The sequence below is a fragment of the Mobula birostris genome, chromosome 3 (genome assembly GCF_030028105.1).
Source record: "Mobula birostris isolate sMobBir1 chromosome 3, sMobBir1.hap1, whole genome shotgun sequence".
Lineage (NCBI taxonomy): Eukaryota > Metazoa > Chordata > Chondrichthyes > Myliobatiformes > Myliobatidae > Mobula > Mobula birostris.
In genome coordinates, this window is record NC_092372.1 from 31,873,098 (window position 1) to 31,886,600 (window position 13,503).

At 37.6% G+C, this 13,503-nt stretch overlaps 1 protein-coding gene across 2 annotated transcripts in view; it reads left to right on the forward strand.

Moving 5' to 3' along the window:
• The window catches only part of pik3c3 (phosphatidylinositol 3-kinase, catalytic subunit type 3), a 137,279-nt gene that overhangs the window by 12,385 nt on the left and 111,391 nt on the right, over positions 1-13,503 (forward strand). For both annotated transcript variants that reach the window (XM_072252439.1, XM_072252437.1), the window contains exons 2-4: positions 3,863-4,051; positions 9,884-10,027; positions 13,165-13,294. In XM_072252439.1, the coding sequence (XP_072108540.1) occupies positions 3,863-4,051; positions 9,884-10,027; positions 13,165-13,294 (463 nt within the window). The remainder of the gene's footprint in view (positions 1-3,862; positions 4,052-9,883; positions 10,028-13,164; positions 13,295-13,503) is intronic.

Sequence of the window (13,503 nt, forward strand, 5' to 3'; positions counted from 1 at the left end):
GGCAGGTGATTAGAAAAGTTCTGTCATGAATTTCTAAAAGGAATTATATCAGTACTTGAAAAGGAAAGAAAAATACAGGACTATAGAGAAAGGAAGGGGTAGTAAGATGATCTGTTTTCTGTTACAGACAATCTTATTATGCCTTTGTGTTTTAAAATATGACATATGCTTATAATGAACCGTGAGAACATTTTTTTATTCTAGTTACATACTGTTTTGTGACCCTAGACAAACCTGTGATTTCAGTCTCTGGGACCAAAGCATCTTAGGGAGGGTGAACTCACAAAAAGCACCTGGGCTGGACAGTCCACCTGGCCTAGTACTGAAGACCGGTGCTTATCAACTGGCTGGAGTGTTTACTGACATCCTTAACCTCTTGCTTCCGCAGTTTGAGGTCCCCAGTTGCTTCAAGCAGACTTCAATCATACTAGTGCCCAAGACTTATACGGTAATATGCTTCAATGACTTTCGTTCAGTAGCAATTACATCCACTGTGATGAAGTGCTTTGAGAGGTTGGTCATGAAGCATATCATCTCTTGCCTGTGGTTAGACCTGGATCTGTTCCAATTTGCCTACTGTCACAGTAGGTCAACAACAGATGCCTTTCATTGGCTCTTTACTCAGTTCTGGAACTTCTGGGCAGTAAGGATGCATACATGAGGATGCTCAGCATACACTACTGACCCCTCAAAACTACTCAATAAGCTCCAAGACCTAGGCCTCATTTGCAAACCCCTTTCAGTGCAGATTGGCGACCACATCTCCTTACAGTCACAATCAGCACAGGGGCACCACGTGGCTGTGTGCTCAGCCCTCTGCTTTACTTGCTTTAGATTAATGATCTTCAGGAATGGTCTCACCTGAAGCACATTCATTTGCCTGAAATTGAGCTGCTGATCGGGGTGAATGTGCCTAAGGCATTGGAGCTTTTGAAAGTGATTTGCAGTGTTTTTTGATGGACCCTGTGCAATGAGAACAATGCTGGGTTGGACTGTTAATGGACCATTGAAAAGAGACCGTGGTGGTGGAAGAGACTCGGCTCAGCCAGAGCTGGAAGTTAATGAGACTTCAGTTTTACGCTTGAATGAGCTTTGGCAACAACAATTCAAGAATGCAGTCAAGAGGAACAACCTGGTTTGTCAAGAGAAGATCACAATCCGGGATAGACAGAGGACATTTGTGTAAATCTTGAGGTTTCATGTCTTCTGTATCATGGAGCATGTAGTTGTAATTGTATAATAATTGGGGCTAGAATGTAGTAGCCATGCACCTGTTCTCTGTGTTGCATGTTTATTATGGTAACTAGTCATGTGTGGGGGTGTGGTAAAAGCAAAGGGAATAAGTTATGTATTCGTGCTTTGTTTATGGCAGTTGGTAACTGAGGGAACAATGGAGGTCATATCTTTTGCTGACCACTCAACAATACGCAATTATGCTCAGCTTATACTTGGGTATGCTTAAGTTTCATTGCTTTAAGATTGTATGTTTGGTAATTGCTAATAAAGGATCAAACGAAGGATTCAACTTATGGAGCAATCATTACAGGGGTGAGTGCATGACCTACAAGTATAACAGATCTGTAGGGTCGCCAGCAGTGGCAATTGTTTTGGTGTTGGTTTGGTTTGGCCGCAACACTCTGCACGTACCACAATAAATAAAACTTAAAATTCCTCGGTGTTATCATTTCAGCGGGTCTGCCCTGGGTTCAGCATGTAACCTCTACTTTCTTCGAGGTTTGCGAAGAATTGGCATATCATCTAAAACTTCGACAAAGTTTTATAGATGTGCAGTGGGGAGTATATTGGCTGATTGTATCATGGCTTGGTATGAAAACACCAATGTCCTTGAGGAAAAACCTACAAAAAGTAGTGGATACGACCTAATCCATTTCAGGTAAAGTCATTCTTACCATTGAGAACATCTACAAGAACACTTGCAGGAAAGCAGCATCTATCATCAAAGAACTCCCCACCATTCAGGCCATGCTGTCTTTTCACTGCTGCCATCAGGAAGAAACGTCAGCAGCCTCAAGATTCACACCACCAGGTTCAGAAACGCTTATTACCCTCAACCATCAGGCTCTTCAACCAGAGGGAATAACTTTATTTACCCTGACACTGAACTGTTCCCACAACCAGTAGACTCGCTTTCAAGGACTCTTCATCACATGTTCTCAATATTTATTATTTGGTTGTTAATATTATTATTTTGTTTTTTTTTTCTCTTTGCACAGTTTGTTGTCTTTTGCACAGTGGTTGGTTGTCCGTCTTGTGTGCGTTTTTTTTGTTAATTCTATTGTGTTTCTTTGTATTTACCATGAATGCTCGCAAGAAAATGAATCTTAGGTCTGTAAATGTTGGCATATGTGTACTTTGATTTTTTTTTTTGAACTTTGAATTATACTTCCCTATTATTTTGCTTTTGCATTGAATCATAAGTAAAGTGTCATTCAGTATTTGGTCAGTTTAAATTTAAGAAATCTGAAATAAAAATCCATTTCTATCAATTGTTATGAGGATACTAGATTGTTGCAAAAATTATTCTATGATTTTGTAATCATACTTTGTAACCATAAAATCATTGTCTATATTGTATTATATACTGTACATGTACTATATTGTTCACGAGTACCCTGATATTAACGAGTTAATAGTCATCTCTTTTTGCATTGGTGATCAGTGCCGACACCACTAGTCTTCTGTTGTTTATCCGATACATTAAATTTGTTCCAGTGCTTGTTTTCCCATCAGCCCTGTCTGTGCCGACTAGCTGTAACTTCCATTGGACAGTGTATCTGTTCTACAGAGCATCTTCCTTGTTTTCTTATCTGACCAGAATTTTGCACTTCCCTATTTTGTAATATCTTCAAACTTATCCAGTTTCCCTCGGGATCAATAAAGTATGACTATGACTTTATCACCCTCTGAGAATTCTCTGTTCCTTCAAGTCTAATCATGTATGCATCCACTATTTCATCACTGCACTATTGTCAGCTGTGCTTTCTGACCTAATCTCTGGATTTTCCCCCCTAAACACTTCTGCAACTGTGTCTGCTTCTTTTCAGGTGCTTGATTAAAATGTATTCATTTAGACATTTAACCTGATATTCTATCTCAGGGGTGTTATGTATCAAAACATTTTAATTTTATTTCCAAATATCTGTATTAAAGATACCATATAAGCTATATCATTTATAATACAGTCGACCTTTACTAATCCGACTACCTGTAATCCTGTTCCTTCGATAATCCGGCACTGGTTATGTTTAATGTAATCCTTCCGTAATTCGGCATTTTCACTAATCTGGCATTCCTCAGGTCCCAATGGTGCTGGATTGGTGAAGATCGACCTGTTCTGCATTCAGTTGGTCTTCTGTAAATTTATTGAAATTGTTTTGCTGCAAATATCACATTGTATCAAAAATAGTCAATTTAACAATGGTTTGTGGAAAAAGAATGTCTATCTTGTGAAATTCTGGAATATTGTTTTCTATTGGTCATTAATTAGCAATCATTGAAAATTATGGCAAAGTAATTAATGTTGATCCAAAAAGATGTGGTACTGATTGATTTCCAATTCAAATAGAAGAATCTCTGGAGAACTTATAGGTGCACATATTTTAAATTGACCAATTATTGATGCAATTGGCATCATAGTGGATGGTGTTTCAGGTCAAATGCACAATTTGTTTATTCCTCAGAAAATTGCTGTGTGCTCTTAAAATTTTATTATTTTAAGTGAAGAATAGTTTTGTTGAAATAACCTGTTTTTTGGATTAAGTAAAGGAAAATATCTTGTTTTTTACTAAAATTATGAGTGTGGATGTAGATTGATGTATTTTGTTTTCCTGTATGTTTATAGTGGAAGTTTGGAAGGAAAACGGGAACAAAAAAGCTATAAAGCTCTTCTGGAGGATCCATTGCTTAAATTCTCAGGCTTGTACCAGGAAACCTGTTCAGATCTCTATGTAACAGGCCAAGTATTTGCAGAAGGAAAACCATTAGCTCTTCCAGTTCGTACTTCTTACAAAGCTTTCAGCACCCGATGGAAGTAAGTATGTCCTGCTGCTGCATTTATAATTTTTTATTTATTATACTGTATTGCCGCAAAACAACAAATTTCATTACATTTGCCAGTGACATTAAGCCTGATTCTGATGTTTTATGATTTGAATATATTCAGAGAGTACTGAAATTTAAAACACTACACAAAACATTATGAAGCTTTTACCTTTATGAAACAGTTCATCATTAAATTTTGATGTCTAATTTATATTTTATCCAGTAATTTTTTATTTGAAAAATTTAAAATAAGGATGGAACGGTAACAACTGGTGGAAGAAAGCCTATTGAAATTTGACTCAATTTTTTTTAAATGATGCTCTGTATGTTTCAGACTTAAAAGGGCAGTTTGTTTGCATTCAAAATAAAATGGTTTAATCTGGATCAGTGTTAGAAGGGTTTGTTTTTATATCCTGGAATCTAGACTGAGAAATCTAGTCTTTTCATTAAGTATATGTTTGGCATTGTGACCCTTAAAAGTGCAAATTACTTTTAGTGAAACTATTGCTGTTTGGATAGCACTATTGTAGTGATTGTCTGAGGTGAAGGGGTACCAATAATATATGCTAAGTATCACTGATTCTTGAGATTTCAGCGAAAACAGGTCCCACTAAGAAAAGTGCTAATTCCGTTGAAAATGAATAACTTTTTTTTATTTAAAATCAGCGTTGATCATCTGAGGGTCTTTTGCACAAATGCAACATTTTTTTGTATGTTTGTTTTTAATTTTATAAATTATATGATAGCCCAGTACCCACAAAATCAGTTGTCGTCAGACAAGAGATTATCATTTCAATTTGATAAAAAAGTGTGAAAAAATCATTTAAAATATATAATATATACGCCAGATGAAAGAGTAGAGTGAAAAACTTATTTAAAATGAAAAGCAGTGAATTTTCAGCAATATTTACTCTTATTTTGTGGTTGCTCCAAATGTGTCCCAGGGTTGGTCAGCACCGTCAGATATTTATAAAAAAAAGCAATAAAATCAAGCAACCATATGGTGAACTATATTCCTGAGGACTCCCTTTCCACCCTTTATATCTGCTAAATGCAACAAGGTCAAATAAGCTCCTGTAAGTTTGCCAGGCAGCATCTCTAGGAAGAGGTACAGTCGACGTTTCGGGCAAGTCCCTTCGTCAGGACTAACTGAAGGAAGAGCTAGTAAGAGATATGAGAGGGGGAGGGATCGAGCCAAGAGCTGGACAGGTGATTGGCAAAAGGGATATGAGAGGATCATGGGACAGGAGGCCCAGGGAGAAGGAAAGAGGGGTTGGGGGGATCCAGAGGATGGGCAAGGGGTATAGTCAGAGGGACAGAGGGAGAAAAAGGAGAGAGAGAGAAAGAATGTGTGTATATAAATAAATAAAGGTTGGGGTACGAGGGGGAGGTGGGGCATTAGCGGAAATTAGAGAAGTCAATGTTCATGCCATCAGGTTGGAGGTTACCCAGACGGAATATAAGGTGTTGTTCCTCCAACCTGAGTGTGGCTTCGTCTTTACAGTAGAGGAGGCCGTGGATAGACATAGCAGAATGGGAATGGGATGTGGAATTAAAATGTGTGGCCACTGAGAGATCCGGCTTTCTCTGGCGGACAGAGCGTAGGTGTTCAGCAAAACGATCTCCCAGTCTGCGTCGGGTCTCGCCAATGTATAGAAGGCCACATTGGGAGCACTGGACGCAGTATATCACCCCAGCGGACTCACAGATGAAGTGTCGCCTCACCTGGAAGGACTGTCTGGAGCCCTGAATGGTAGTAAGGGAGGAAGTGTAAGGGCCTGTGTAGCACTTGTTCCGCTTACACGGATAAGTGCCAGGAGGGAGATCAGTGGGGAGTGATGGGGGGGACGAATGGACAAGGGAGTCGTGTAGGGAGCAATCCCTGTGGAAACTAGAGATGGGGGGGAGGGAAAGATGTGCTTAGTGGTGGGATCCCGTTGGAGGTGGCGGAAGTTACGGAGAATAATACGTTGGATCTGGAGGCTGGTGGGGTGGTAGGTGAGGACCAGGGGAACCCTATTCCTAGTGGGGTGACGGGAGGATGGAGTGAGAGCAGATGTGCGTGAAATGGGGGAGATGCGTTTGAGAGCAGAGTTGATGGTGGAGGAAGGGATGCCCCTTTCTTTAAAAAAGGAGGACATCTCCCTCGCCCTGGAATGAAAAGCCTCATCCTGAGAGCAGATGCGGCGGAGACGGAGGAATTGCGAGAAGGGGATGGCATTTTTGCAAGAGACAAGGTGAGAAGAGGAATAGTCCAGATAGCTGTGAGGGTCATTAAGAAGAGGAATAGTCCAGATAGTTGCCTGGCCTGCTGCGGTTGACTGTACCTCTTCAACATCATCTTCGTCAACTTCCACAAGCCAAACCCACTTTGTCCTTACTTCGTTCACCATGATCAAAACGCTTAATTAGGTCTAGTTTTACGCTAAGTGTGACACCCTTACGAGCTCTTTTAGGCTTTTACGATACCTTAGAACTCATCTTGCTAACGGCTGCTCACAGGCATGTGTTTAAGCAATGCTGACGAGAATGTCGTTCCGAATCCAGGGGAGAGCGGCTGCTCGGGGCGTGCGCTGACTTTTTTTTCGCGCACTGCCTTTTTTCGTAACAGTTAGCGAAAACAGGTAACTAATGTCAGTCTTTCATAACATTGAGGTTTCGTAAAGCGAACGTCGAAAAGCGGGGGACACCTGTATCTGCTGGTGTCATTAATTGTGGAGATTGGCTTGCAGTCGTTTATGACCAAAATCGGTGGTTAGCAAAGGCTGTCACTGTGGATGCTCATCATCAAGATGTTCAAGTGGAGTTTTTCCACCCTCATGGGCCCAACACGCACTTCCATCCAAAACCAGGTGGAAAGGATATGTGCTTCGTACCTGTTGAAGATATTCTGGTCAAACTGATGGAGCCATCATCACCGGGTCGTTCAAGCAGGACGAGGGAGATGTACCGCCTGTCTGCTGAAGTCATGGACTTCATAGAGAAGGAGCATATTAATCGTCTACTTCCTGATAAAGCTGAAGATTTTCAAGCCCAGAAATGGATGGAATTATTTTTTTTAAGTTGCTGGTGTGTTTTCTGATGTTTATCCTTAAACATTGCAGTTGTACTGTAGATTTTATTTTCCTGTTTACTGTTATTGTTAATATTTACAGAAGGATAAAATGTACATGACAGATTGTTTTTTGTTGTACCAAATTGCTAAATAATGTTGGTAAGCAAGGAAGCATTGACTTGAGTGGTGAAAAGGTTGGAATTGTTTGTTGTAATTAGGCCGCTGCCACCACCGTCAGGTCTTAGTCACCACCGTCAGATGGAACTTTATTTGTTTTAAATTAATATGCTTACAATCTGTTCCTCCAAAATAGTTGATTTATTAAAGTAATTGTCTTTTTAAAATTAAAAATGTGTTTTTTTATGTCCAAAATTGTTATTTTGTATATTTAATGCTAATGATAAAAGTTGCATGATGTAGGAGTTTTTAAAGGAGTATATGTGAAATAGTATAAAAAATGAACAAAAGTGATTATTCAACATTTAACAGCATATATGAGTACCTATGGTGTAGACACAATGATTTAAAAGCTCTTAATCTATATAAGACTAAATAAGTAGGAATAATTAGCTTTTTATTGTGTCTGACTGTTGACAAAAACTAAGTAATGCCAGGAAAAACGCATTTTATGAAAAAATTACAAAATCAGGACGTTGCACCGAAATATTGCATGATTGCTGAGATCTTGTTCTATAAACATATAAGTTTAGATTTCTTAACATTTAAAATTTTTTCTTTTCAAAATTAAAACCTGTTTTATCCAAATTCTCAATCAGTGATACACGTTTCTCTTCAGTTCTGTGAAAGGAGAATAAGTACTGCATTATTTGTTAATTTTATTCTGTATTGGAGCAAATGAAGATTGACTACCAAGTCTTTCAAGTCTTTTGACTACCAAAGACTACCAAGTCTTTTGTTTTTCAGTTATTTGTCTGATTACTGTAGTTAGACATTAGACTTGTTCTTCCCTATACATGCTCTAGTGTATTTCTAACAACGCTTACTTTAGCCTTGAGGAAAATGTTTAATTTTTCACTTGAACACTTTAGTGTGCAACTATATCATTGTATTTTGTTTTTCTTTTCTCTCTTTGAATCTCTATATATCCTTGCTCTTACGCCAACTTCTGGCAAATGAACACGAGCCTAGTTCGCTTTTTGTAATGGATGTACACAAGGTATAGATGGTTTGCAAATTAACTTTTGGCAACAGCAGCAGCACAGTACATGACAAATGTAACTTAATCAAAACTTAAATTAGCATAAATTATACATAACTTGCAAAATAATAGTTAAGAGAGAGAAAACAAGTTGGTGTTAGGGATTTTTCCAAAAACCTGATGGGAGTGGGTATAAAGCTCTTCTGTTCATGTTTTGTTTCTTTCCATTAGCAGTAGTTTCATTTGCTTTTTGCATGGTAACGCCTAGGAGATTTTAATAAATCTGCTCCCAGAGTCATAAATTCATACAGAATGGAAATGAGGCATGTGGCCAACCAAAACACTTGTCTGTGCTTGTTCTATTTTCCTTTACCACCTCCAATGGCAGCTCGTTCTGTATACCCACCACATGTGTACAAAACCTCACTCCTCGAATCTCCTTCAAATATTTCCACCCTCACCTTAAATCTGTACAAGGTCATCCCTCAGCCTCCTGTGCTCCAGTTAGAACAATCCAAACCATCCAGTCTCTCCTTGTAAGTAAAGACAGCATCCTGGTGAATCTTTTCTCACATTTTTAGTAGTATCAGAGCCTTTCTGTAGTGTGATCAGAACTGTACATATTAATCCAAGTGTGGCCCAATCTATGCCTTGTACAGCTGCAACATTGTCATCTGCAATACTTATTACCTCTGCATATGACGCCAAACAAGCTAAATGCCTTTCTCATTATCCTTATCCACCTGTATCACCATTTTCAGGGAGCCTTGAATGTGCACCCCAAGATCTGTACTTATAGATCTCTTCTGTGGTTCCCACAGTTTACTTAACATGTTCCGTCAGTATTAGATGACCCAAAATGAATTTCCTCACATTTGTCTGGATTATATTCCATCTGCCATCTCTTTGCCCAACTTTCAAGCTGAGCTATGTTTGTCTATATAGTTTCAGAATCTTGTTCACTATCCAAGTCATTTTGTATGTTTGACAAGCAACAAAGGACCCAGCACTGATCCTTGTGACACCCTACTAGTTACAGGCTTCCATTCAGAAAACTAACCCTCCACTGTTATTTTCTGCTCTTAGGATCCTGAAGACTAGTGAACTCACTTGCACCTCTTGTTTAAAAGAATACTTGCCATAATTGTGAAATACTTTATTTATTTCTCTCTCTTTTTTTGGTGAGATGATGAAGGATTTACTATGTATTCCCAATATTGTTTGTTGTTATCTTAGATTTGCAATTTCCATTTTTTTGTATATGCAGTTCATCAGTGTAACTTGGTTGTTTTAAAAGTAATCACTTGTTGTCACCCTCATATTTAAGAGGGGTACCAAAAAAAAAATCAAAAATCCCAAAAGGAAAAAATAAACTCAGTGGGATAGCTGTATAGCTGTTATTCCATTGGCTGTCTTCCTTCCTTCTTCTCTGCCTTCATTTTTTCAGTTAATAGACTGATGCTATTTTTTTAATAACCAAATATTTTAATGAAACTGTAGTCTTGAAATAGGAGGGTAGAATTATAATAGTTTGGAAGCCTTTTGTATAAGGTTGATAACAATTTAAAATCTTTGAGAATAATAACAATGTCTGTTTTATTTTAAAGCTGGAATGAATGGTTAAAATTGCCTGTAAAATATCCAGATTTGCCTCGGAATGCTCAAGTAGCTCTCACAATTTGGGATGTTTATGGACCAGGAAAAGCTGTCCCCATTGGAGGAACTACTGTTACACTTTTTGGAAAATATGGGTAAGTTGGATTCTTCATTGTGTGTCTTTGCCACATGATTCCAAAAAGAACTGAGTTTTCTTGTCAGCTCATGGAGAAAATCAGAGTAGTCATTTTTACAGATTATTTACATAAAAACCACATGAGCAGTATTTTGCCTTGGCAATTTATTATTTTAAGTATGCATTTGTATCCTATTCTTAGCAAAAACATCATGTTATTTCTCAAGTAGATCTTTAAAGTACAGAAAGCCACATGAAGCACTTATTTTCAGAGTAGATAATTTATTTTTTAGATTAAAAGGCATTCTATGTGGATGTATACTCACTTGGTATGGCAGCTGTTCTGCAAGTGATCGCAAGGAACTGCAGAGTTGTGGACACAGCTCAGCACATTACAGGAACCAGCCTCCCCTCTATGGGCTCTATCTGTACTTCTCGTTGCCTCAGTAAAGTAGTCAGCGTAATCAAAGACTCCGCTTACCCTGGACTGACTTCTTCCCTTGACTTCCTTCTCCCTTCTACCATTGTGCAGGAGGTACAAAAGCTTGAAAGCACGGCTCAGGACCAGCTTCTATCCCACTGTTACCAGGTGCTTGAATAGCCACCTTGTACAGTAGGGTGTTTACCTGCACTACACTCTTTCAGTAGCTTTCACACTTTATTCTGCATTGCTATGGTTTTACCTTATTCTAGCTCAGTATACTGTGTAATGATTTGACCTGTAGAAAGAGTATGCAAAAATAAGCTTTTTACTGTATCTTGGTATGTGTGATAAAAACAAATTAATACTAATAAGTATTTAAGGATATAAAATCAAAGTAGTAAACTTCAGATTTTAGATTGGTGTGAAATGTAAGCGAATGTTACATATTCTGAGTTTGCCAAAATTGTGAATTGTAGCAGGAACCTGATAGTGGTGGGGAAGAAGCTCTTCTGTTCTAGTTTATTTTTTCCCATTTGATTTTGGCATGGTCATCTGGTCACCTAGGAGTTTTTAATAAGTCAGCTCCAAGAGTCATAGGATGAAATGAGCCATTTGGCTTGACTTTTGCGGTTTACAAATGAAACCATTACAGGTGACCCTTAGAGTTTTAGGCACATACATTTTGTTGTTGGTAGTGGTGAGGTTAACTGGACACCTTAATTTATTTTAGAAGAAGCATATTTCATTGGACAAATTAAACTTTTTGCAAGGGATTATTCATGTTTCAGAATAAAACAAATGGTTACATGTGGGCAGCTTTGTGAATGATTATTAGAGTTTAAAACTAAGATCATATGAGTCATCATGTGAGTGACTTTCACTGTTCAGCTTGAAATTCAACTGTCTCTAATCTGCAGGATAGTTTCTTTGCTGCTGTGTGCAGTTCATGCTCTGCATTTTAACATTTCTGAATTGACCTAAATGTAGTTAATGAGAAGGTTACTGTTCTCATGTTTTGATATGCATAATATTGATTTCCCTATTTTAATTTCTTTAATTGATCTTTTCTTCCCTCCATTCTTTAAATATCATAATGAAGTAGTTATGTTTGATATGTTATATATGATGTGAGGAAATATATTTATTTAACTTGTGGTAAAGTTAGGTTATTTAACACAATCTACAAATGGATTATGTGCATATATACATGACAATAACTTTAAAGAATGGCAAGTGATAGAACATAGAAGAGGACAGCACAGAAGCAGGCCCTTCATGTCTGCATTTAACTTGATGTTAATCAAAACTGATTGCATTTGGCTGCATGTTGTCCATATCCCTCTATTCCCTTTTCATGTCATTATAGTATGTGCTTCTACCATCTATCTTGTTATCACACTGAACAAAAAAAACTTGCCTCATAAATCTTTAAACTCCCCTTCGCTACTTTAAACCTATACCCTATATAGCATTTCCACTGTAAGGTGGGGGGGAAGGACCCTGACTATATATCCTATTGATGCCTTTTATAAAATTTTAAATACTACTATCTTGTCATCTCTTAGTATCTTGGGTTCCAGAGGAAACAATTGTCAATTGTCCAACCTTTCCTTTTAGCTACTACAGTCCAATCCAGACAACATTCTGTCGAATCTCTACAAATCTTCTTCATCCTTCCCGGAATGGTATATTTAAAGGACTAAACAAAAATTAAAGTCTTTTCTGTGTTGCTGGTAAAATTCTGTAAAATAATATGGGATGAAATTAATGAACGCCTGGAATAATATGAGCTTAATAATAATAGCAGTTTATAAAGATGTTTTTAGAGGGTATTTTGGAAAGCACAAGTTATGAGTTTTATACAATATGTAAGTGATAACTGTTTCTTTTAATTCTCTGTTCAGGATCTAGGTGCCATCTCAGGTCTCTATTAATTGCCTACTCCTAATTGCCTTTGTGAAATTAGTGGTGAGTTACCTTCTAGAGCTGATCGTTAGGTACTCAAGAAGGTAGCTCACTTGTCAATACTGTAGAGTTCAGACTGTGAGAAGGCAACAGACAGATATTAGCCAAAACGTATGAGGATAACAGATTTTGTTCCCTTGAACAATATTAGTGAACTGAAAGGGTTTTGACACTTTAGTGGATTTTGCCTCATCAGTATTTGGACTTATTGCTATGGTGTCTAAATTCCAGACTATCAACTAATTAAATTCTTCAGCTGCCATGTTGGGATTTGAACTGTAGGCTCTGGATATTTAGTAAAGTTCTCTCAATTGCTAGTCCACTAACTTTCATGTGCCACACCATCCCATAATAAATTTGTAACCATGATTATGGTGTTGTCTGTGCTCGTTCTACTGTAGAAAATAAATAAATAAATTGAGGCTATTGTTTGATTCCATGTAGAATACAATCCAAAGATATTTGCAGGGTGGGAGATTGTGCTCCTCAGCATTCATTTTCTTGGCATTTTGAATAAATTTTTAATAAAGAATTCATCACATATCCTTAGCAACTTCAGGCGTTTTTAGGTTGACTGGTGGTTTTGTTTATTTGTAGTTAAATACAGACTGCCCTATTGGAGCTTTCTGAACTTGGTTTTTCTCGTGACTTGTGCAGCACAAAGAGGGATATTGATGAGCAACATTTCTGTTCCTTTATATGATTAATTTAGGTGGTATAAATAAATTTGTGAATGACATGCTTCCTCTTATGCTTTCAATTTGCAGTATGTTTCGACAGGGTATGCATGACTTGAAAGTTTGGCCAAATGTGGAAGCAGATGGTTCGGAGCCTACTAAGACAGCAGGCAGGACAACAAGCAATGCATCTGAAGATCAGATGAGTCGCTTAGCAAAGGTAGGATTTGCACTAATGTTATATCATTAATCATTCATAAGAAGTAAATCAATTTTAACTTGAAAAATATAATTGTTTTTACTTAAGTACAGTTGAGAATTTATTGGCAAATCATTCTAAGGATGAAAGCAGTGTTATAGAATAATGTAATCCCATTACATTGATTATTTGAGAATACTTTTTTCTGGAGTAGTTATCGACTGGAGTGA